The sequence below is a fragment of the Pediculus humanus genome, genomic scaffold, assembly GCF_000006295.1.
Source record: "Pediculus humanus corporis 1103172107512 genomic scaffold, whole genome shotgun sequence".
Lineage (NCBI taxonomy): Eukaryota > Metazoa > Arthropoda > Insecta > Psocodea > Pediculidae > Pediculus > Pediculus humanus.
The window spans coordinates 130937-156445 of record NW_002987128.1 but is presented as its reverse complement, the minus strand read 5'-3'; the positions used below and the strand labels follow the sequence as shown (position 1 = coordinate 156445).

At 25.3% G+C, this 25509-nt stretch overlaps 5 protein-coding genes across 5 annotated transcripts in view; 4 read left to right on the top strand and 1 right to left on the bottom strand.

Moving 5' to 3' along the window:
• Positions 1–1005, top strand: part of Phum_PHUM164360 (vacuolar protein sorting protein, putative) — a gene marked incomplete at both ends in the record, with an annotated part of 3604 nt that extends 2599 nt beyond the window's left edge. Inside the window, 4 exons of the mRNA XM_002424907.1 lie at positions 7–131; positions 251–352; positions 494–671; positions 758–1005. Coding sequence (XP_002424952.1) covers positions 7–131; positions 251–352; positions 494–671; positions 758–1005 — 653 coding nt within the window. The remainder of the gene's footprint in view (positions 1–6; positions 132–250; positions 353–493; positions 672–757) is intronic.
• Positions 1006–1464: 459 nt separating this feature from the next.
• Phum_PHUM164350 (palmitoyl-protein thioesterase, putative) lies at positions 1465–2703 on the top strand (the record flags this gene model as incomplete). The annotated part of the gene is made up of 4 exons (XM_002424906.1): positions 1465–1614; positions 1837–2086; positions 2165–2438; positions 2505–2703. 4 exons carry the CDS (start codon positions 1465–1467, stop codon positions 2701–2703), a joined length of 873 nt encoding a protein of 290 aa, XP_002424951.1.
• Positions 2704–3631: 928 nt separating this feature from the next.
• On the top strand, positions 3632–3846 carry Phum_PHUM164340 (uncharacterized protein; the record flags this gene model as incomplete). The annotated part of the gene is made up of 2 exons (XM_002424905.1): positions 3632–3654; positions 3681–3846. The coding sequence occupies 2 exons, from the start codon at positions 3632–3634 to the stop codon at positions 3844–3846; spliced, it is 189 nt and encodes a 62-aa protein (XP_002424950.1).
• A 2455-nt stretch (positions 3847–6301) lies between these two features.
• Phum_PHUM164330 (retinoid X receptor, putative) lies at positions 6302–19276 on the top strand (the record flags this gene model as incomplete). Its single annotated transcript, XM_002424904.1, has 8 exons — positions 6302–6377; positions 15581–15601; positions 15642–15750; positions 15844–15993; positions 18033–18198; positions 18358–18622; positions 18700–18924; positions 19026–19276. The coding sequence occupies 8 exons, from the start codon at positions 6302–6304 to the stop codon at positions 19274–19276; spliced, it is 1263 nt and encodes a 420-aa protein (XP_002424949.1).
• Positions 19277–24389: 5113 nt separating this feature from the next.
• Positions 24390–24941, bottom strand: Phum_PHUM164320 (Cytochrome b5, putative; the record flags this gene model as incomplete). Its single annotated transcript, XM_002424903.1, has 2 exons — positions 24390–24590; positions 24672–24941. 2 exons carry the CDS (start codon positions 24939–24941, stop codon positions 24390–24392), a joined length of 471 nt encoding a protein of 156 aa, XP_002424948.1.
• Between the last annotated feature and the right edge of the window lie 568 nt (positions 24942–25509).

Genomic DNA, 25509 nt, shown 5'->3' with positions numbered 1-25509 from the left:
AATTAGGTAAAGAAATGGGGCCCCATTACGTTGCTAGACGGTATGCCGAGCTTAGTGGAGCAATGATTGGATTAAGTGAAAGTTTTCCCAACGATTTAGTTAACGATTTGCTAACACAATTACAAGAAGAAGTTTGTTTTATGTTTTTTTTTTTTTTTTTTTGTCTACATTCAATGTATAAGTCGTTGTAACTTTGTAAACGATTAAAAAAATATTTTTTTCTCTATTTTTTTTTTTTTTTTTTTTTTAGGTAGAATTATTCATTTTAAAAATGGCGGCCGTGTTTCAACAGAGAAAAGATCAATTAATTTTTTTAATAAATAATTACGATATGATTTTAAGCGTGTTAATGGTAAACATCTATGCTTTAATAAAAAAATTTGCAACATACTTTAGGAGTTAAATATTTAAATAATTTTATTGTACTAAAAACTAATATTAAAAAGTGCTTAATCGTAGGAAATGCTTAATATGACCATAAAATTTTTTGTAGGAAAGAACAAAAGATCATTGTAAAGAAGCAGAAGCTTTTAGAAATCAATTGACGACGAGATCAAATGAATACGTGGAAGAAATTCTTTCACCACATTTCGGGGGTATTATTCAATTTGTAAGAGAAAGTGAAAGCATGTTAGAAAAAGAACAACATGATGAATTGAAACATTTAGAAAGTTAGCATTTTTATAAGTTTCCAATAAAAGCATTTAAACCGTGGCAACAAGAATAATAAGTCAATTATATTTATTTTATTTTGCAGGAAAATCTTTACAACTTGTACAATCTTTTTCCAACACTTGGAAAAAATCATTAGAAGAATTACAATCTGAAATTCTTAGATCTTTTCCATCATTGGTTACCGGTGGAGCTTTGTTACAATTAGCATTAACAACACTTGTGCAATATTATCATAGATTTCATAAACTTTTAACTCCAAATGCAAAAAGTCAATTGACTAATATACATCATATAATGGTTGAAATAAAAAAATATAAAACTAATTTTTAATTTTAAAAAAAAATGTTTATTAAAAAAAAAAACGTTTATTTGCTTTTTTTTTTTTTAATTTAAAAAAAAAAAAAAAAACATGGTAATAAAGTATTTTTAATTACTTTTTAAACAATCGTGAAATAATGTTTAAAAAAAATTAACGTACGTTTTAAATGAAATTTTTCAAAGAGAACATAGTTCTCGCGATAAATAATATTTGTCATTTGAACTTGAAATTTAATTGTGCAATATCCGTTAAAAATTTTTTTTTTTTTTTCAATATACAATTGGTCGAATGCTAATTTTCGTTTTTTTTTTTTTCAGTAGTTTAACTATGTTTGCCAATGTAAAAATAACTATTTTTATTTTGATTTAATTAAATCAGTAAATTTTGACCTATGAACTACTACTACTATAGTTTCATTGTTAAGTAATTTTATTTTTATTTTCCATCTGTTTTTTTTTTTTTTTTCAAAAATGAAGTTTTTTTTTACGGATTTTATTTTAATTTGTTTTTTTTTATTTATTTTTATTGAAAATTGTTTATGTTACAAACCAGTTTTTATTATTCATGGAATATTAAGTAAAAATGTCAGTATGAAAATATTAGAAAAACGCATTAAACAGGTATGTATGTATGTATGTATGTGACTTTTAAAATTATGTTATTTATACATAACAAATCAAAATATATTTTAATTTTATTTATTTATTGTAAATTATAAAAAAAAAAAAAAAAAAAACTTTGATCCCAAGTATTTAAATGCCTATGCTTTTATAATCACGTTGTTTATTTACGTTACACGTAAATAATTAAAGTGAAATTTCATAAATTTTCATAACTGATAGCTTCATCCATCTACAATAGTTTCTTCATGTGATCGTTATGATGACATTGGTAGTTTGGAACCAATGTGGATTCAAGTTGAAAAAATTGGAGAAGATTTATTAGATTTTTCTTCAAAATATCCAGATGGAATACATTTAATTGGTTATTCCCAAGGAGGACTTATAGCCAGAGGAATATTACAAAAATATCCAAATCACAATGTTAAAACATTTATTTCTTTGAGTTCTCCACAAGCTGGACAATATGGAAGTAAGTTTCATGTAAATTTAATTTATTATAACCTTTTACCTTTTAATTTAGAAAAAAAAAAAAATTAATTTATTTTAGCTCAGTTTTTGCACATTTTATTTCCTGGTGTTGTGAAAGAAGAAGCTTACAAACTCTTTTATACAAATGCTGGCCAATGGATAGCAGTTGGAAATTATTGGAATGATCCACACAAACAAGATTTATATTACAATTATAGTATTTTCTTACCAGTTATTAATAATGAAGTACCCAGTAAAAGGGATCCAAATTATAAAGAAGGACTAACAAACTTGGAAAAAATGATATTGATTGGTGGGCCTGAGGATGAAATCATAACACCTTGGCAATCCAGGTATATTTTTAATTGAAACATTTAATTCTTGTATTTTTTACAATAATTTTTTGTATATTTTTTTAGTGTGTTTGGATATTATAATGACAATGAAACAGTGGAAATGATGCAGGATAGGACACTTTATAAGGACGATTATTGCGGACTTAAAACTCTTGATGAAAATAATAAATTAAAGGTTTTTATTGTAGATGGAGTAAGACATTTGGCATGGAGAAAAAATCAGACTGTAATTGATAATTACATTATCCCTTACTTAGATTAAATGTTTTTTTTTTTTTCAAGCATAAGATGTGAAAGAAATAATCAAAAATTGTATTTTTATAAAAACAGTCAGAAATTGTACTTTTATAAAAACAAAAAATTTAAAAATATTTGTTTTACATTGTATTCATTATCCTGATGAAATCATTTTTGTTTAAGAACAAAGTTTACTTTTAGTTAAAAACCAAAATAAAATAATGTAAAATTTACAATGATTAGGTATTTTAAAAAGTGACTTGTAATATTTTGAAAAAAATTTATTCATTATTAAAAAAAAAAAGAAAATATAGAAAATAATTACCATAAACTAAAATTTCTTGAAATACCTTAATACTTTAAAACACAAAATTAAATATGTTTGACATTTTTTTGTCTTTATTTTTAAAGTTTTATTTTTTATTTTTATTTTTTTTTTAATTTTAAAAGAAAAATAAAAAATAATACTATAAAATAATAATACTAAAAAATAAAAAATAATAATAAAAATAGTTACATTACCCACATAATACTTTTAGAATTGAAAATATAATTTGAATAATAAACGTTTTCGCGCCATTTTATATTTTCTGATATTTCTATGTCAGCCAATCAGAGTTGAGAGAATGCATTCTAAATTTATGAAACGTATATTTTTGTACTACGCAATTCAGAAGTTAAACTTAAGTCAGTCGAATAAAGATAGTTAAATTTTATTACTTTATGATGCATCAATTTTAATTAGTTTTTTATAATAAATATATTTTAATTTTGTAATTAATTAATTTAATTGAGAGTGTGAAAGTACTGACCTTGAACCGTTTGTTTTGAAAGAAAAGTGAGTTCGCCATATTGTTTAATCTTAGTGTAGTATTTTCATTTGAGATAGTTTTTTTTTTTTTTTTTTTTTTTTTAATCACATAAAGTTAAGTGAAATTACAATTACTTTTACAATGGATGGAGGAGAAAGAGGTGAGTTTTTCATATGTTTTTCTCTCTAAGTGCTTTTACAAAAGGAGACATTTATAATAGTCTTTTGAAAGTTTTGGGGGCAATGTCTGACTGTATAGGCACCAGACGGAGGCCTTGCGTTCGACAACCCGGCAATTGTCCTTCAGTCGCATTATTACCGATAAATGTCGGTGACCTAATAATCTCAAAGTTTTGACCTAAATGCGTTTATTTGGTTAGTTTATATCATAATTAAATTCACCCTTTTTATTTTTTCATACGTTGACCTTGAGAGTTACCCATTGTTATGGTCGATTTCTGATGATCACTTCCTAAGTTGTTCTAAAATATATATTCCCCATGTCTATTAAAATATTTTATGTGAGAGAAAAAATTTAATCAATTCTGTTTTGTTTAAAAAGGAAAAAAAAAAATTGTAGATAAACTTTTATATGATTTACATGCAATTATATTGGACATTTGGTAAAATTAATTAATTATAACAATCACTGAATAAAAAATTGGCCATTTACCTGAATTACTTTTTTTCTTTTCTTCTTAATCAAATGAAATGTTATCATTTAGTTTTTATATTTGTTTGAACTTAAATGTTTTTATGCTTAATTTATTGTTTTATCTAATTACTTTTTAATATTAACATAAAAATAAAATTTTTATAATGAAGAAAAACATAAATTACAAGGATAAAAATCTTCGTATGTGAACTTGATTTTTTTTAAAAACTTTACAATATTTTTGTGAAACAATTTCTCCATATGCTTTATTATATCAGTTAATGTCAGATTTAATATATTTCCCTGTTATTATTTCAATTTGAGATTTTAAACAATCAATAAAACTATTTCAATGCACTGAATTAATACCTTAAATACTCAACTGTTTTCGAATGATGAAATATAAAATTTTTCCCAATTAGGTTACAAAAAAAAAAATATTTTTTTTGTCATAAAATTTTTTTTCTTTTTAATGATGACTTGGGAAAAAAAAAAAAAAAAAAAAAAAAAGTAAGAAAGATAAAAAAGTTTAAGTAGTAATGGTTAAGAAGGTGTTTGCAAAGTGCTTCCATCTATTAAAAAAAAAAAGATGGCTAACAAAAACTTCATTTAACTAAAAAAAAGTAGATGTTAGCCTACTTACAGGTTTCAAGGAGATCAAGTTAAATGGTGTTATCTAAACTAAAAAAAAAAAAAAAAAAAAAAAATGATCATTTGCAAATGGCAGAGAATATTGATATGATGTTTTGAACAAAAAAAAAAAAAAAATTAAAAAAACTTTTTGGTATTAATATTTAGGGGTTATAAAATTCATATAAAAATTATTGCCTTTATATTTTTTATATACAAAAAAATGTATACAGAAAAAGCAAAATTCAATGAAAGGTTAATAATAATTATTTTCAAAAAATTTTTATCAATGATCTTTTTGCTTTGTATTCTTTTTTTTAAAAACAATAAAATAATAGTAATATTATTAATGAAAGTGATAAAAATAATTTAAAAAATTTGATTGAAATTCAATTGAAATTTAAAATACAAGTAAAAATTTGTTATATGGAAGCTAAAAAAAAAAAAAAATTGAAAAAAAAAAAATGAATCTGCAATTGTTTTCTTTGACTCATTCAGCATTATAACTCTCAGTCAGTTAAATCAAACACTCGTAGTTTAGTCTCGTTGTAATCCTTTGATGAATTACTACAGTATGTGTGTAATTTTAAATGTTTTGTTAAAATATTTATTTGTTTAAACAAATTAATAGACTAAAAAAAAAAAAAAAAAAAAAAAACGTTGTAAAAATTATTTCAAGTGCATTTATCAAAAATATAACAAATTCGACGGTTACTTATTTTTTTTTTTTTTCGAGGGTAAAGAAATTTAATAAAAAAAATGCAAATACAAAAAAAAAAAAAAAAAGGAAATTTATCAATGTGATATATATTTAAACTATTTTCAGTCCATGTGACAACAGCATTTGACACTTTTAATAGCATCACGATAAAGTCAAAGAGTAATAATAATAATAATAAATAAATAAATAAAAATCACAAATATAAATTATTCAGTATTTCAAATTTGAATTTTGCTTTTTTGCTTTTTTTTTTTTTTTTGTATCTGGATTTTATATGTTTTTTTTTTATTTTTTTTTTTATAAAATTAGTTTTTAGTTTAAAATCAAATCATTTTATATATTTATCATAAAGTCTCGATGGTAGTAACACATTCGAAACATTTTATTTTATTTTATTTTACCGCTTCTAGGTAAAAAAAAAAAAAAAAAAAAAAAGCCGATTAACCAAAGTAAAAACTTGTTTACTAAGTAAGCACCGTGTACTTGTGACCAGAGTATAACAAAAGTGTGAACGTTAGCATTAAAAAAAAAAAAAATTCGCGTTCGGTTTTTTCCATTTTTTTTTTCGTACGGTTATTGAATCAGAGTAATATTATTATTATTATTATTATTATTATTTTAATAAACTTCCAAAAAGTAGGGAATTCATTTGTCAGCGATAATAATAATATTATCAAATGGTGTAAAGTTAAGGTAATCAACGCTCTGCTACTGTTTTCGTTTTGTTTTTGCCATTTAAAAACGAGTGTGAGTAGTAGTTTTATATTAAAAACGTTTTAGTATAAAAAAAAAAAGGAAAATTTGGGATGATGAAGAAGGATAAACCGATGCTGTCGGTTGCAGCAATTATTCAGGGAGTACAAGTTCAACACTGGAGCAGAGGTAATTTTTTTTTTTTTTTTTTTTTAAATTCAAATTGAAAATCGTTTTTATTTTACGCCTTATTATTATTATTATTATTTTTTTTTTTTTTTGATTTAATTTGCCTCTGCTTTTTTCTCGCCAAAAATTTATCATTATTACTTTTTTTTTTTTTTTATTAAAATAAAATATCTTTAAAATATATATTTTTATTAACGTGACATTTAATTTTTAAAAAAAATAGTAATTTTTACCGCGTAAAATATTTATTAAAATACATAAAATTAATTTTGTTATTATTAAATTTTATTATTATTTTTTTTTTGAAATTTGTTTTTGAATCTGTTTCAAAAAAAAAATTTTTGCTGTAAAACAATCGAGCAAGTAAAATAATTTTAGTGAATAAAACTGTATTTAGTTGTTTAAAACGTCCTAATTTATTACAGGTTTAATAAATTAAGGCATTTTTATTTGTTTTTAAAAAATAATATAGTACGATGAATATTTTTAGTATAATGGTTCCAACAAATTTAAAATGTTAAATAAATTAAATGCTGTTGCAGCGATTTTGTTTTCGCGCATAAATATTTTTTTTGTTTTGAATTCGATTTTAAAAATGGCGATTTTATAAATTACACGTCTTTTACATGTATATATTTAATTGGGAATTTTTGGTTTTACACGTGATTTTAGGGTTTTCTGGCCTTTATTTGTAGATTAAGTATTAATTTAATTTTGAAAGTTTTTTTTTTGGTTAAAAAACTATAAAAATTGTGATTCAATGTTAATTTTTATTAATTCTTTTCATATTTTAATGTTTTTAAACTGTTAGAATGAAAAACAAAAAAAAAAAAAAAATGAAATGAAAACGTGTATTTGAAACTATTGTTCGAACTTGTAAATTGATAGGTCATTGTAACTAAGTATTACGGTGACCCAATTTTGTAAAATTACGATATGAATATGCAAAATAATAATAATAATAATAATAATAAATTTTTCTTTTAAATATTGCGCTAAAACGTTTTAGAATCTCAGGCTCGACAATAATAATAATAATTAAAAAATTGAGTTGGTAATGAATTACGAAAATTCTTTTTCTCGAACCAGGAAGATTTGTTTTTTTTTTTTTGTTTGGCTGTCAATGGTAGAGGTCACTGTTTCAAAAGACAAATATTTAGGTTTTTCTTTTCAGTGTCACCTGAATGACGAGGATTGGTAGCCTTGAGAGCATCTGTAAGCAAGTAAAGGTTAAAGATGGGCAAAAGAAAAAAAAACTTGATTAATGAAAGATGATTATGATTTGATTTTAAATGCGGCTTACGTTAATGAGGCCCCACGAGTGTGCTGCTAATACCTACCAAGTAACCTACCTACCTACCTACTCGCGTATTTTAATTACTTTACATTTAATTTTAACCACTCGTTAGAGAGAGAGAGAGGGAACATGCTCAAAGAATTTGCCGTGTGTGGGAGTGAGAGAGTAAATCGGCGAAGATGTAAGACTTTTTGGTAGTTTAAAAAAATTTTTAGTTTTTAAAAATGCATTTTTGCAAATTAGTTTGTTAGGAAAAAAAAAGAAATTAAATTAGCCTGCTGTTGCTGATAATATATATTAAGTTAAATCGTGTCTAAGCACGGTCTTTGTTTTTGATAAAAAATCGATAATTGTGTTTCTTAATTTTGGCAAAATTGTAGATTGTAAAAGAATTTTTAAAAATGGCTTTTTTCGAGTTTTCGACGGGGGAGAAATGTTTCAAATGTTGTTCTGAGATTTTCTTTTTTTTTTTTTTTTTAATAAAAAGCATAGCGTACCCTACTTTTGAGCTGTATCGTATGTGCTGTATAGGCGACGTTTGGAAAATATGAAATAAATGGTAACCTTGATGGTTTTGGCCTTGGACCGACCTACACCTGACCCAGCTTTATTAAAGTTGCCACATTTTTTTTTTTTTTTTTTTTTTTTTGTGTCTTTGGATAGGAAAAAATTTTTTTATTAAACACTCGAGAGATTTATTTAAATTTATAACTTGAATTGATTTTAATTAATTACTTAAATGTTACCTTGAAACGAATGCTGTTGCATAAAATGAATGAATGAATGAATGATATAATTATACTGTTCTCTCTCTCTCTCTCTCTCTCTCTCTGTCTCCATCTTTGACAAGCTTATTTGAAGGTTGTTGTTGTTGTTGTTGTGTCTCGAAAGGCTGACATGCAAACGTTGTTGTAATGTTAAGCATCGCGGCCTTCGGATTTATTTATTGTCAAGGAGGAAAAGAAAAATATAGGTCGTCGTCGGTATTCATTTTTTTTTCTTTTTCAATTGAGTCTTTTGTCTATCTTAAAGATAAAAAAAAAAAAAAAATTATTCATCGAAGCAAATGCGTCATAATACTAACGCGAACAATGAGCGAGACAGATTCGAAAGGTGGTAGAAACTATGGCGTGTGAAAATGATTTCTAATAGTCGTCATTGAAGGAAAAATTCTAAATTCTTGCGAATTGAAAAAAGTTAAATTTAGAATTTTATGCGAATTTATTTTAATAAATTAAAGTTAAAATTCCCTCGCTGATACGGGGAAAACTATAAACTATTAGCTTATCATAGGGAATGTGTTTAAAAATTAATTTTCTCGATGTAGAATCTCGAACAAAATCTTGGGTAAAAATAAGAAAAAAAAAAAATTAAACTTCAAACGATTATTATTTAACATGTTGTGTTTATTTTATTTTTTTTTTTTTTACGCTTCCGGACATGTGATGCCAATCATTCATTCTTACGCAATTGACAGATGATTTTTTTTTTTTTTTTTTAATGGCAAAAAGCCACAAAACCAGGCACGATCGATACACATCGAACAAGAGGGTTTTAATAGAGTGATTGAATTATTTTTATGGGACTCCCCCCCCCCTAAATGAAAAATCAAAAAAAAATAAAAATAAAAATAAATTGAAAATTTTTTTTAGCATTATAAATGAATAATCAAGGATGTTGTTGTATTAGTTATACAAAATCAAAGGTTAACTTGTTGTTATTCGAGTTTTGTGCCACGATGCGAGAGGGTAGGGGAAAAAATGAATATACCAAAAATTTACTAATATATAAGACAAAAAAAAGCAGAAGACAAAAAAAAGGAAAAAAGAAAACATGATGCAAATTTCATTAATATCATTTTATTTTTATTTTTATTATTTTTTTTTTACAACGAATCGCCAACGTAAAAAATTTTTTCCTTTTTTAAGGTTCAAGACAAAAAGTTCATCTTTTATTTTTCCTCCTCCGTTCCACTCTTTTGTTCATCTTCCCTTTTTTTGTCGTTGAACGATTTGGACAATATGAAAACTTTTGCCTGAGACAAACAATCATCTTGAAATTGAGCTTTTAATCTTGCGTAAATGTCAGCGGGAGGAATTTTTTCTCGCGTGAGAAATTTTATTATAACGCACTGAGCCGCGTTGGTTGTCACTTCTTTCTCTGCCATATTGAATCAAACTGGTATTGAAAGTTGAGTTGATTGCAATAGATGGGAGTCTTAAAAAAGAAAATTGTGTTTTACACGATGCATTAATCATTATTATTATTATTATTAATATTATTTTTATAATAATAAATTCGAAATTAAAATGTTGTTTTAAACGTTTGTTATTACGTCATTGTCGGTCGGCCGTGATATTTGCAATGAGAAAAATTGTAAGAAAAAAAAATTTGTTTTTTTTTTTTATTTTTGGCGGGAAAAAGTCAATGTCACTAAACGTTAAAATGTTGAAGAATTCCTTGTTTTTATTATTTTCATTACTATTATTATTATTATTATTATTTTTTAGTAAATCATTGATGTTTTCTTTGATTGATAGAATTCGAGAGTTGAAAAATTTTATAGAAAAAAAATTATTATTATTATTTTTTCTTACTATTGACTGGATTTTCGTGTGACTAAAAGAAGGAGGGAGGGGGAGGGGAAAAAACATTTGATGAAGAAATTTAACGAATTAAATCTTAAAGAACTTAAAAATTATAAATAAACAAAAAAAAAAAAAATTGAATCGGTCGTAAAGTATAAGAAGAAATTTCTCGCTCGTATTTCGAATTGAAAATCGTAAAATGAAAATAGAAATTTAAACCGCCGACTTATTATTATTATTATTATTATTATTACTATTATTATTATTATTTGTTTTTCTGTCGTTGAGAGAACATGATGTAAAAGACCTCGAACTTGAATTTTTATTTTTTTAATTCACAAAATGACACGACGACGACGGCATGAAATCCAACTTGTGTTGAGCTTAATTATTTGAACTCGGTTAGAAAAAAAAAAAAAATTGAGTTCAATTCTATTAAATCGAGACGGGCGAAAAGTCATTTTGAGCACACACACAAAAAAAAAAAATTTAATTTTTTTTTTTATTATTTTGTCGCAAATAATAATAATAATAATAATAATAATAATAATAATAATAATAATAATAGTTTAGAAAATGCCTTCTATACTCCATCTTCTTTTATCTCATACGCCTACAATAATTTGTATGATGTGTTTGTGTTGCGTCATGTCAATATCACGCGCCTATTGATTTACTACTTATGTTTATTTATGTCGTGGTGGAAAGTAAATAATTATTTGTTCCAAAAAAAAAAAAAATAAAAGAAAATTGTGTTACCAATGGTACCAATAATAGTTTTTGATATAAAAACAATTTTTCTCTCTCTCTCTCTCTCTCTCTGGAGTTGCTATGCAAGTTGTAAAAAAAATTCTTACAAGTATCATCAAGTTTTTTTTTTTTTTGAATTTTTATGGGAGTTACAACAAAAGGAAAATCTAGGAATCATAGCTATATATATAAAAAGTTGACAAGGTCGGTTTCGTTAATAATTCCACTCCCGTTTCCCCCCTCCCCCTTCTCTTTTCTTCTCTTCTCTCTTTCCAACAACTATTTAAAAACATTCAGCGAAAAAACTTAAAAATAACATAAACCTTTATTATTATTATTATTATTTCGATTTGTAAAATGGGGAAATTTCGTGTTTTTTATTGATTTTTTTTTTTTTTTTTTTTTTTTTTTTTTGATTAAATCATTTGAGGGTAGTAAAATATGAAATTTATTTCAGACGATATGAGTTTAAATGAGAGAAAGAGAAAGAGAGAGAGAGAGAGAGAAAATGATATGCATTTAAACCAACGATGATGATTTATTTATTTATTTCTGTCACTTAAATGAAGAGTTATTAATGTTAACAATTTTAGTCGATTAAATTTTTTTTTAAAAGTTAATTTTTATCCCCAAAAACTAATGTTGGGAATGAAAAAAAAAAAAAAAAATAATAATAATAATAAATAAAATTGTTGGTTTTTAAAAAAAAATTAGAATTTTACATTATTTTATCGATTTCGTACTAGTCTGATGATGATGATGATGATGATTGAAAATGATCTGTAGAAAATGATCCGTGTTGAACAGTCAACAAAATATTATTACGTAATTTTTTTCTTTGTTTGCTCATATTATTATTATTATTATTATTATTATTATTACTTGCAATTTTTTATTATACCATCGACATTTTTATTTTTAGAAAATTTACATTTTGCATTTTTTTCAATGTTCGAACTGCATAACGTGCATTCATTTCGTTGAGCAAATGTTAAATCGAACAACCTTCAACAAAGTTTTCTCCCTCTCTCTCTCTCTCTCTTTCTTTCCCTCTCCTGTTTCTGCCTGTTTGCGAGGAGGGAAATTTTATTTTTAACGAAAGATGGAGAATATTTTTAAGGGCTACCATTAAACGAAGGAAATATACACGATCGATATTTTTTGCAAATTATGTAATAAATTCCTTATGTTTTTGAAATCCACGTGTGTGTGTGTGAGAGAGAGAGAGAGATGTAAAAATAAATTGTAAGAATTGTTAAACCCACAGTCGTTGAGTACAAAAATAAATAAATAAATAATTTTTTTTTTTTGCTGATGGTGTATGTGGTGTTTTTCATTCGGTACAAAATCTGAAATCTAGTGTTTTAAAAATATATAAACATGCGAAAACAATAAAACAAACAGAAACAAACAAACAAACAAACGTAGGGGGGAAATGGAAAATACAGTTATATGAAAAAAGAACAACCATAACTCGTGCGTTGTTGTTGTTGTTGTTTTTAGGAAAAGTGAAACTCTGGCTGGCGTCGAATTTTAAATTCTTAATATATAAAATATATTTTTAAAAAAAAATTAAAGTTTGAAAAAAAAAAAGTTGATAATTGATTCTTAATGTGACAAGCAAAAACACAGTGTATGCATCTCCAGATACCAGTCATCCTTGACCTTGAAAAATAAATAAATAATAATAATAGTAATACTAAAAATCTAGTTGCTTAACACGTGACGTTCGTTCGTTGGAAATGATGTGTGTGTGTGTGTGTGTGTCGGAATTTGACAGTTTTGAGCTACAAAATGCATTTTGTCATAAAAAAATAAAATTTTATTTATTTATTTATATTTTTGTAAACAATGTTACATAAATTTGAAAAAAAATAAATAAATAAATAAATAAATAAAAATTTCAAAAAAAAAACCTGAAAAATTTCTGTGTAACCTCGTTAGGATTTTTTTTTTTTCGTTTAAGGTTTCGATTCAATTTTGTTTGTAATTTTCGTCTAAGGATATTTTGGCTTTTCTACGAATTCAGGTTTCAGAATCGTCTGCTTGGTTGATTTGTTTTGCTTTTTTTTTTTTTTTCATTCATTCACGTTGTTAAGGAAAAAGAATGAAGTTGGTTTATGAATTTTCTCGTGGGGTCACAACGAGGAAAAAATTTAAAAAAAAAATTTAATCGTGAAAAAGATGCGACCTACATCACGAAACGAAATGTGTGTCAAAAAAAAAAAAAAAAAGGGTGGAGAAGGAGGATTCCCAAAAGAAAATACGCAAAATGCAACAGGGAATAAAATTTTTGTTGGACATGTTTGAAATCTAAAAATAAATAAATAATTAGTTTTTTTTTTTTTTATGCACAGCATCCCATCGGAATGTTTTTTTTTTTTTTTTTCGTTCTTCTTTTATTAATGAATGTGAAAATCTTTTGAAACGAATCTTGCAACTGTTGAAAGAGTAAAAAAAAAAAAAAAAAAAAAAATGAATCGAAACATTTTTGCAATAAAATAATAAAAAAAAAAAAAAAAAATGGTCGGTCGATTTCGATGTCGTCTGGTGTTTGTTTGTTTTTTAACCCCCTTAAAGACAATTTTTTTTTTTAAAAAGAAAAATAAGAAGGAGGAGGATGAGGAGGGGGAGGAAAAGATGAGAATAAAGAATGAAAGAGAATGATGTGATATTTTTTGCTCTTAAAATAAAAATTTTATGTCTTTCGAACGACAATAAAAAAAAAAAATCTATTTATTTTAGCTTGCATTTTTAACGGGGGGGAGTGGGGGGAGGGGGAAAGGAAAACTTTGTTCAGAAATTTTGAAAGGTATTCTAACACACGCACACCTTGAAACAAAACATTTAATTTTTCGTTTTTGTGGCCATCATTGGGGTAGCGGGAGCGTGGGGGGGGGGGTAAAGAAGAGGGAAAAGAATGATTAATGGCGCCTTAAAAACACTAAAAAAATTTTTTTTTTTTTTTTCTTAATAATAATAAATAATATATTTTAAAAGATTTTATTTGTTAATTTTTTTATGATATTTATTTAAAATTAATTTATTGCCAAATTGGCACAAGTTTGTTGTTTACCACGGTTTTAAAAAAAAAAAAAAAAAAAAAACAATTATTATCATTATTATTTTCTTCATGTCTTTATTTTAAAGAAATTTTTTTTTTTTTTTATGTTTTTTTTTTTATGCATTTATCGAGGGATTTGATTTTAAGGGGTTTCGTTGATTATTATTAAAATCCACGTTGTTTACCCGGGGATTCGATCGAGGAGTCTGAAATATCGGGAATCATTTATATATAAATTTATTGATAGGTGTTATCGCACAATCGGGTGATTGTAAATAAATAAATAAATAAATAAAAGCTATCGATTATTATTATTATTATTGTTGTTGTTTACGATTGTTCTTTTGTTTTCGTCGCCGGTTACGTTTTAAAATGGGGTTTCGTATTGGTCCAATATAAAAGTATAGAAATTTTTTTTTTTTTTTTTTTTTTTTTGCGTTTAATAATTAGATTGCTTCGATTGCAAACAAGTTTGTATCGGTTTTTTTTTTCTACTTGACGAAATCAAAAAAAAAAAAAAAAAAAAAATGGTTTGCTTTTAAAACCGTCAATGAAATTTTTTTTTTTTTTTTTTTCCCCCTTATTTATTCGTTATGATGATGAAAGTCCACGTATTCAATATCCTTGAAAAACTAAATTGGAAGGAAAAAAATAAAATAAAAAAAAAATATTAAACGTCTACGAAGGCCAGTTAATATCTTTTGTTTCCTGAAAAAAAAAAATATAATAATAATAATATGTATATGATGAAAATGATGAAATGCATTTGGCAAGGTCTTGATAATAATAATAATAATAATTGTATTACTTAATAAGGTTCCTTTAGTATAATCGTTTGCAAATGCATGTTGTCTAGTAGCATCGCAGGATGCATTCAAACTTTTCTTTTTTTTTCTTTTTTTAATGGATTAGTTTTAAACTAACTCGCAATAATAAAATCATCATCATCATCATCATCATCAGTATTACGATTTGATTTTATTTTTTGTATTAAATTAAATGCAAAAAGTAAATATTATCTTTTTAAAAAAGCTGAATCGGTTTTAAATTGAACACCTTAATAATAATAATAATAATAATACGACTGCAAAGATTTTGATTTTTTTTACATATCATAATAAAAAAGGGGGAAAAAAATGAAGAGTAATGTGAAACCCCCATCTTTTCAAACGACGTTTTTTATTTTTTATTTTTGTGTAATTGATGAAAGAAAGTCTATGAAAATCAATAAAAAAAACTTTGAAAAAAAAGTTTTACTTACTTCGAACTACGGATTTCTAGATTTAATTCGAAAAAAAAGAAGCATTATTATTATTATTATTATATGTGAATTTAATTTAGTTGTAAGGCTAATCACATGTTTCAAAGTCTGCACGAATTTCCGGTTATGACCATAAAAATAATTTTCCATGCTCACGTCATTGTAATTAAGCGGAGAGCTTTCAAACGTTCATAAATCGGCTGGGAAAGGTTTTTTTTTTTTTTTTTTTTTATTAATTAATAGGGAAGACGAATGTGATGATGCGTTAAAATAACCATTTGTTCCTTTTTTTTTTATGTTTCAGTGCTGAGTGTTGAGCTTGGTGGTCCTCAATCGCCTTTGGATATGAAACCAGACACGGCGACATTACTAGGAGGAAATTTTTCACCCAACGGAGGACCCAACAGTCCGAAGTAAACAAAAAAAAAAAAAAAAAGAAAGAAAAACTTTTTTCAAAAAAAGGAAAATTTTTTTTAAAAACTTTTTTTCTTTCCATTTTCCTCCAGCTCGTTTACCATGGGTCACAGTAGTCTCATTGGAAATAATTCAAATAACAAAATGGCGTCTTATCCTCCGAATCATCCTTTGAGCGGTTCGAAACATTTATGTTCCATATGCGGTGACAGAGCCAGTGGGAAACATTACGGAGTTTATAGGTAAAATAATATTTAATGTTGGGGTCACCTCGAAAGAGTTAGTTCCCGAGGGAGAAGGGGGAAAGGGGGAAGGGGGTAGTATTTTTAATTAATTACGACGCATTAAAAACATCGAAATAGCTTGGGTAATCTAAAAAAAAAAGCTTATGATGAATTAATTTTTTTTTTTCATTTGATTCTGTGAAGCTGAGAATTGTTTTTCTTTGTTATTCGAACAGTTTGCAGTTTAAATATTTAAGCACGATTTTTTTTTGTCTCATTTCTGATTTCCACGTCGTCGTGATATATTCGCGATTTTGCTGATTTTCCTGATTTGTTGACGTAGTCAGAATCGACAAAGTAATGTTGTTCTCTCGAACAACAACAACAACAACAACAAGGCAGGAGAAAGAAAGAGTTTTAAATAAAAAAAAAAAAAATTTTGTTTGTTTTCTCACGTTTTCATGTATTTTTCCTAGTCAAAAACTTGTTGCGTACATTTTTTTCCCTTCCCTTCCCCTCTCCTCCCCCCAATTTTAGTTTTTTATAAGGCAAACTATTAGAAATTTGTTTGCTTTCTAAAATGATTTGTATTGGTCTCCCCGTGATACCGTTATAAAGATCTTTTAATAATAATAATTATTATTATTTCTATTTTTTTGTTGTTGAAAGAATAATACCTGGCGCTTGGTTATTTTTTTTTTTTTTTGGAAGCTACTGGAATTTCGAGGTCAGTCGGTCGGTCGTGTTTGAAAAAAGTCACAGGAATTTCGGGATTTTTTTTTTTTTTTTTTTTTTGTTATTTTGAAGGATTCCAAGTTCGTTAATATTGATTTATTGTGTAATTAAACTTTAACAATCGACCGATTTAACCGAAATTTTTATGATGTGTGTTAAAAACAAACAAACATTGTTTTTCTCTCTCTCTCTCTCTCTTTTTTTTATGGGTTTGTGATATCGAGTTTTATTAAATATTCTGAAATTTTCCTCCTGGTAAGAAATTTTTTTTTTTCAAGAGTTAAAAAGTAGGGAACTTGGAACAGGAATGGAAATTTGATTTTTTTTAAAAATTTATATAATTATTGTGTAATGATCACGATGATTCATTTTAGAATTCCGTGAAAGATTTTGTTTTGAACTTGTTTTCCTTCGAAAAAAAAAAAAAAAAAAAACAAAATTTATTATTATTATTATTATAATCTTCATTTTTCTTCCTTTTTCTTTTCTCGAAAATAATTTCGTAAAAAAAAAAAAAAAAAAAAAAACTTGAAAATTAAATATATTTTTTCTAGAAGTGAAACGTTAAATTCAATGCCCCCGCAGCTAAAAAAAAAAAAAAAAAATAAAAACCGGTTTTTACTTTTACCCTCATACCCTCCTTTTCCCCTCCTCCCCCATTCCCCCGGAACACAATTTTGCGAAATTTATCACGCTGAATAAAGGGGATGAGTTTTTCCGCGGATTCTTTTTTTTTTGGGGTGATGAGTTTAAATTAATCGAAATGTTGTTTAAAAAAATTTAAGAATTCAAGTTTTTTTTTTTTTTTTTTTTTTCATTTAGGCTTTGCTTCAATCGCTTGCTTGCTTACTTACTTACCTAGTGAACTTAAATTGGCATTGACCTCTGAACTCTGGTTTTTTTTTTTTTTTTTTTCTGATCGATTGTTAGTTAATTTTTCGCATTATTTTTCTTCTCATTTGCATGAGTCGTCGTCGTCGTCGTCGTACAAACGAAACAACCGCCTAACCTATGACGAAAATCCAATATCTAATCGCATCGATACCAAGAGACCTTGATTTTTAAAATAACTGAAAGAAAGAAAGAGATAGAGGAGGAAAATTTTTCGTGAGAAAAATCATTTTATAATGTTGATATCCTTTTTTTTGTTTAAATCAGCACCTCGTACCAAAAAAAAAAAAATCTTACGAGGAAAAAAGAAAAAAAAAATTGGAATAATTGTTGTTGATATTTTTTTTTTATCAATAGAAGTAATAGTTGTGGAACTGTTGCTCATTGATACCCGATTTGAAATATATGTCTTCCTTCTTTTCTCATTTCAGTTGCGAAGGATGCAAAGGGTTTTTCAAAAGGACGGTACGGAAAGATCTCACATACGCATGCCGAGAAGAAAGGAATTGCATTATAGATAAAAGGCAAAGGAATAGATGTCAATTTTGCCGATATAATAAATGTTTAGCGATGGGAATGAAAAGAGAAGCAGTTCAGGTTAATAAAAAATTAAATTAAATTTTTTTTGATGAAAATGCCAACGATTAAAACACCCCCCTCTCCCTCCCCCACCCATTCCTTTTTAAAGTCCTTTAAGAATCGATTCGTAAAAAAAAAAAAAAAAAAAAAAATTTTTTCTATATATAACTATTTAAGGAGGAAAGACAAAGAACAAAAGAACGAGAACAAGGTGAAGTGGAATCATCGGGAGCAATGCAAGCGGATATGCCGGTCGAAAGGATATTAGAAGCTGAAAAAAGAGTAGAATGTAAAGTAGAAAATCAAAACGAATATGAAAATGCTGTGGCTAATATTTGCCAGGCGACAAATACTCAATTATACCAATTAGTCGAATGGGCTAAACACATTCCACATTTTTCTTCGCTTCCCATCGAGGATCAAGTTTTGCTTTTACGAGCAGGTACGAAAATATTATCATTAACGAAGAAGAAGAAGAAGAGGACATAATTAAAATAAAATTTTTTTTGTTTATTTCAGGTTGGAATGAATTATTAATAGCTGCGTTTTCGCATAGGTCGGTAGAAGTGAGAGATGGTATAGTACTCGGAGCCGGTATAACGGTTCATAGAAATTCTGCTCACCAAGCCGGAGTTGGAACAATATTTGACAGAGTTCTCACCGAACTAGTCGCAAAAATGAGAGACATGAACATGGACAGAACGGAATTGGGATGTTTGAGATCGATCATATTGTTTAATCCGGGTAAGACCCGTAAAATTTATTTTGCAATTTCACACACAAAAAAAAAAAAAAAAAAAAAAGTTTGGCTTGATTGGCATCGTGATATATATTTACTTTTGTAGAAGTAAGAGGTTTGAAATCCGGGCAAGAAGTTGAGCTTTTACGTGAAAAAGTTTATGCCGCATTGGAAGAATACACTCGAGTGACGAGACCGGAAGAACCAGGACGATTTGCAAAACTTTTACTCAGACTTCCGGCTCTTAGATCAATCGGTCTCAAATGTTTGGAACATCTTTTTTTCTTTCGTTTGATCGGAGATATACCCATAGATACATTTCTCATGGACATGTTGGGTTCGTCATCCGACTCGTAAACATCGATACCTTTTTTTTTCTTTTCACTTTGTTGAAAGATTCATTTACCAGGGAAATTGGATGAGAAAAGTGACGCGCACGTACATACACATGACAAAATGGCGTTGAAATCCGGATGATGATTGGATAAAACAAAGGGGGGGAGGAGAAATGAGTTTTTTTTTTTTCAACATCACTTGAATTTGATATATATATATATATATATATATATATAGTTACCTTTTGAAGGTGGAAAGTTTTTGAAAAAGTTTGTCAATTATAATAATAATAATAATAATAATAATTTTTGACTAAATGGCTGCTGCTGCTGCTGCTAGGAAATGCCGTTAAATGTGTAAAGAATGATGCTTAAAAGAAAGAAAAAAAGAGACGCATGTGTATAGTTATAAAAAAAAAAAAAAATTTATTATGTGCATTAAAAACAAAAACAAAAAAATTTTTTTATTTTATTAACAATGGTTGTGAATTTTAATTTGCAAATAATTTTAGGTTGTTAAAGAGCCTTAAAAAAGAAAAAAAAGAAAAAGTAAAAAAAAAAAAAATTTTTAATCCAGTGAAGAGGGAGAAAAATAAACACAAAGAAAAAAATTAATTACGATAAAAACTTCATTTAGAGGAACAAAAAATAATAATAATAATAATAATAATAATAAATCAAGTGCTATTTCTTTTTTTCCCCCCCCCCCCTTAAATATAATTTTTAATTTAAATAAATGACAAATTTTTATTATAATAATAATAATGAAATTTAAATTTTAAATTTAAAAAAAATGATAATTATTTTGTGATGAGAAAAGAAAAAAAGCAAATTACAATCATTATTATTATTACTATTATTATTATTATTATTATTATTATTATTATTATTATTATTATTATTATTATTATTATTTAAAATTGGCTACTTACTCATTGCCTGCTTTTAATTAGGGGAAGAAAAAAAAAAAATTAAATCACTCATTTTTCGTACGTTTAATCGTATTATTAATATATGTATATAAAAAATAATAATGATAATAATTCCAAAAGAATGATTAAATAAAATTGTTTATATGATGATAATGATGATGATGATGATGATGAAGGCTTACGAATGTGTAAGAAAATTTTAGTGTCTTCTATTGTTAATAAAAAAAAATATAGTTTTATAAATTAAAATCAAATGAATATTTTTTGACTTGGAAAAAAGGACTCGTTCGTTATTGTTATGTACATATATATATGTAAATCAATTTCTTTTTATTATTATTATTATTATTATTATTATTATTATTATTACTATTACTATTACGTTGTCTGTGATGAATAATTAGTGAATGCAAATCAAAGAATTCATGAATTCCTTTTTCCTTTTATTATTATTATTATTGATTGTAAATTTTTATGCACGCATATCTATGTACATAAATGTATGTGTGTGCGCATAAGGATTTACGCGATCAATTAATGTACATAAATATGACTTTATATATATATATATATATATACGTGTAAGAAAAAAAAATTATTAGGTTAATACATTGTTAATAATAGATTTTTTATACAATTACCCCCCCCCTCTCCCCCCGAAAATGTTTTTATATATATATATATATATATATATAAATGTTTTGAAAATAATGATAATTTTTTTTTATAAATAATAATTACTATCCGTTTAAACGATTTATTTATTATTATTATTATTAATTTTGTTTGTTTTTTTTTTTTTTTATTGAAATTATTAAATAATTAATTTTATTTCCAGAATTTATTGTTTTATTATTATTATTATTATTATTTTTGTAATGCGGACAAAAAAAATATATTTATTACTCAGGATTTTATATATATATATATATTATTATTATTATTTTTTTAATTAAACTCGCAATTTCTTTTTGTTTTGTTAATTAATTTTTTATTTTAATAGAATTATTATTATTATTATTATTAACGTGTAAATTTAATTATAAAAAAAAAAACGAAGGATTATGATTATTGATATTTAATATATATATTTGAATTTATTGTATAAATTTTTTTAATTGAACGGAAATAGACAAAAATATGTTTTTTTATTTAAATAATAATAATAATAATAATAATAATAATAATAATAATGAAAATAATTCTCAAAGAAAAAAGTAACTATAAAATAACTGCCTCATAAAATAATAATAATAAAATGATAATAAAATTGATATTTTTATAATTTTTTGTATACTTTTTTAATTTTTTTTTTATTGTTTAAATTTTTTTTTGTTTGTTTGTTTGTTCGTTTGTTTGTATTCGGTATACTTTTTATAATCATTTTTTTTTTTTACGCAACAAAATACTTTAATTTTCTCTTTTCAAATGTGTTCATTATTACTTGTTGAGAAAAATCAATTTGATCGTTAATTACTCTTTCTTTTCTCTCTCTCTCTCTCTCTCTCTCTCTCCCATTGACAGACTTAAATAATCGATTGATTGATTGATTGATTGATCTGCGTGCAAAAAAAAAAATAATAATAATAATTTTTGTTTTTTTTTATTTTATTTTATTTTATACGTTATGATTTTTAAAAGTTTTTAAATTTATTATAATTAAAAATTTTTTATCATTATTATTATTATTTGTTTGAGTATCATATTATTATTATTATTATTATTGTTTTTTTTTGATATTTTTTTTTTTTTTTTACAAATTTTTGTTTTATTTTTTTTGTTTTTATAATAATAATTTTTATGACAATTTTTTTCATGAAAAAAAAAAAATAATAATAATTAGTTGAAAAGAATTTAATAATGTTTAATTTACTTATGTAATAATTTGTTAGACTGCGTGCACGTATGTATACACGTGTGCAAAAAAATTAATTAAATTGTAAAAATACGGCATAAAATTATATGAAAAAATGAATGTTAAGCGATTAAATTGAATTCGCATAAGGTATATATATATATATATATATATATATATATATATATATATATATATATATATATATATATATATATATATATATATGTATGTTAAAGAAACAATGATGATATTTTAAATAAAATAATAATAATAATAATAATAATAATAATAATAATAATAATATAAAAATGTTAGAATTTTTGTTAATGTTTTTTTTTTATGAGTGTTATATATGTAATGAAACTGGAAATGAAAAAAATTATAATTTGTTAAAAAAATTAAAGGAAGGAGAAAAATAAAAAATAAATTGTATGGAAAAATTAATCTTTTTAATTTTTTAATTAGAAAAATTTAAATAAAAAAATTATATACATATATGAAATTTAAATTTTATGTATTTTTATTATATTATTTATATATATAACCACGAGTATTTTTATACTCGGTTTTTTTTTAAAAAGGAATTTAGAATTTAAATTTATCGGGAAAATAATTTCGTCTGCTTGTTTATTATTATTTAAAAAAAAAATTTTTTATTTTCAATTAGCCGGAAGTGGTGATGGTGGTGGTTTACGGACGGGGGTACTGGAATTGGATTTCCCACGTTACGTCACTAGGCGACCGCTAAGGGTAAAACTTGAATGCTTTGGGGGAGTCTGAAGTAGCCAAATTGAGTCCAAGAAAGAAAAAATCGGCACTAAAGTCACCGAGTTGTGAGTCGTGGGTTCGAATCGAGAGGAGTGGTAATTTAATTTCAGCTCGTTCTAACAAGAACACACCTGTACCTACGTAAGAGGGTAAGTGACCTTGGGGATGCGCCAACCCTTGTTCTGTGGGGGTGAGTCTGGATATTTGATCTAAAAAGGGAAAATGCGGAGCTGCGACAGAAAGACGGATAAACGATCAACGGGATTCGCAACCCCGGACATCTCTCCGGAAACTTTGCAGAAGAAGCAAGAACGATGGTAACAGATCGGGAGTGCCTCGAAGGGTTAAAAGGAGACCTTCCTCAGGTGGGATTCCCAATTTCGCGAGTGTGAACCTGATGGTTTTGGCTTAGGACGGGGTGGGTTGAGCCTGAAATGTAGGTTGTACTCTCTCAAATGCCCCTCCCCTCGGGAAAAATCACGGTGAAACGCCCAAGAGATTTAGTTGGGAAGTAATTTCGGTTGAGTTCCACACTCACCCTGCCACCGGATGGGAAGGTAAGTGCAAAATAAATTTCTTCTGGTTTAACAAAAAATAAATAAATAAATAAAATTTTAATTTTTTCTGTTTATTTTATTGTCGTTAAAAAATAGGCTTTATTTTTAATGAAAATTATTGTCAACAGGCTTTACGTCCTGACATTTATCCTTTTGTATGTAACAAATAATATTTTTTTTTTTTTTTTAACGATAAGATAAATAAGTTTAATAATTTTTTTATTAATGTACGTCACATAAAATTTCCTGTTAAATAAATTTATTAAAATGCACAGGATACGATTTTTCCCTTTATTTTATTTTTGTTGAAATTAAAAGAATTTAACGCGTAGAAATTAATTAATAATTTTTAAAATAAATTCACATAATCATTTTAATAAATAAATAAATAATGATGATAATACAAATAAATTTTACATAACTTTGTGATTAACCTGAGAATAAACACGTGATTATTATTATTATTATTTAGGATGTAATTAATTAAATGTGAACATCTTTCACAATTAAACGTTGATGATGATGATGATGATTTCACAATCAAACCAGTTTTATTGAGTTTTTTTGTATTGATTTAATTGATTGTGTTATCAGAGTTCAAAAATTATTAATCTTTTTTTTTTTTTTTTTTTTGTAATTTAAAATAAATAAATGAATGGAATAAAATATAAATTTTCTATCTATGACCGGATTGAAATTAATATTTAAAAAAAAAATATGCGCAATTTATTTACACAATCGAAACGTTTTGGATTCTCTTCATTTTTAATTAGGTTCGTTTAATTATATTTTTGTTATAAAAGTATTAAATAAAAAATAAAATAAATTTTTTATGTGAAAGAAAAAAATAATAATTAAGACAAAATTAAATTTTATTTTTAAATATATAAATTGTACTTAACGTAATAGTATAAAAAAAAAAAATTATAATTTAAATACTATATCGTATTTTATAGTTCAGGGACGGATTAAGTTGAAAAAGTTAGAACGATTTTATACACGAAAATTATTAATGAATTGTCATGAACTTGCTGCTTTTAGTTGAAAGTTCATTTCCATTTCACACGGTTTAAATATTTTCATTCTTTCATTTTCCGGAAGGACACCGATTAAATATTTTTGTAAGATTTTCCAAGCGTGGGAACTGTGTCCGAATCCACGATATGCTATTGTTGCATCTCTTCCGGCATATTCTAACAAAACATCAATACCACCCGGATGCTAATTAATAAAAAAAAAAAAAAAATGAATATGGTTTATCGGTATTATATTAATTATTATTATTATTTATACTTTTTGTACCTGTTGTAAAAATTCCGTTACGTCATAAACTCTATCGTATAAAATAACCCAACAATCATCGATTTGATCGTGCCATGAAATTTGATCGAGATTAATTTCTCTTAAATGTTCTGTTTTTATATTTACATCATCGATTTCTTCCTCGTCGTTTTTTTCCATATTATTATTATTATTATTATTATTAGTTTTAAAATCGACGAATTGTAATGCTGTTGAAACGGCAAATTGTAAAACGTTACCTAAATAACTTGATTTATCTTGTTCCTCCATATTTAAAATTAAAAACACTTGGCGTTTTAATATCACTTTAATAGATAAAATACATAAATAAAAAAATAACACAATGTTTTTATATACTTTTTAATTATACACTTTTAACGTCAGACATTGTTATTGTAAATAATAATGGCTCCCCATCATAGTTTTTTTTTTTTTATAAAGAATTTCCCTTGACCTAAGAATTAACGACAGCATAATAAATAATGTATATCGAACGAACGTATATCGTGTACCACGAAAAATTTATTTATTTATTTATTTATTATTTATTAATAATTATTTTAATTATATTTTTTTCGAATATCTAACGACTTAGGAGTCACTTATCGAATAAATTTTTTTATTATTTATTATAACCTTTTAACCTTTTCTTAAAAAAAAAAAAAAAAATTGTCAAGTTGCAAAAATTTTTTAACTTTTTTCTATCGCAAAAAAAATTTATAAAATAATAACTTTTCACACGGTTACCGAAAAACAAATGGATGATGTTTATATTAAATCAATCTTTTTATACATAAAATATTATTAATTGATGACGATAATAATAATATTTTTTTTC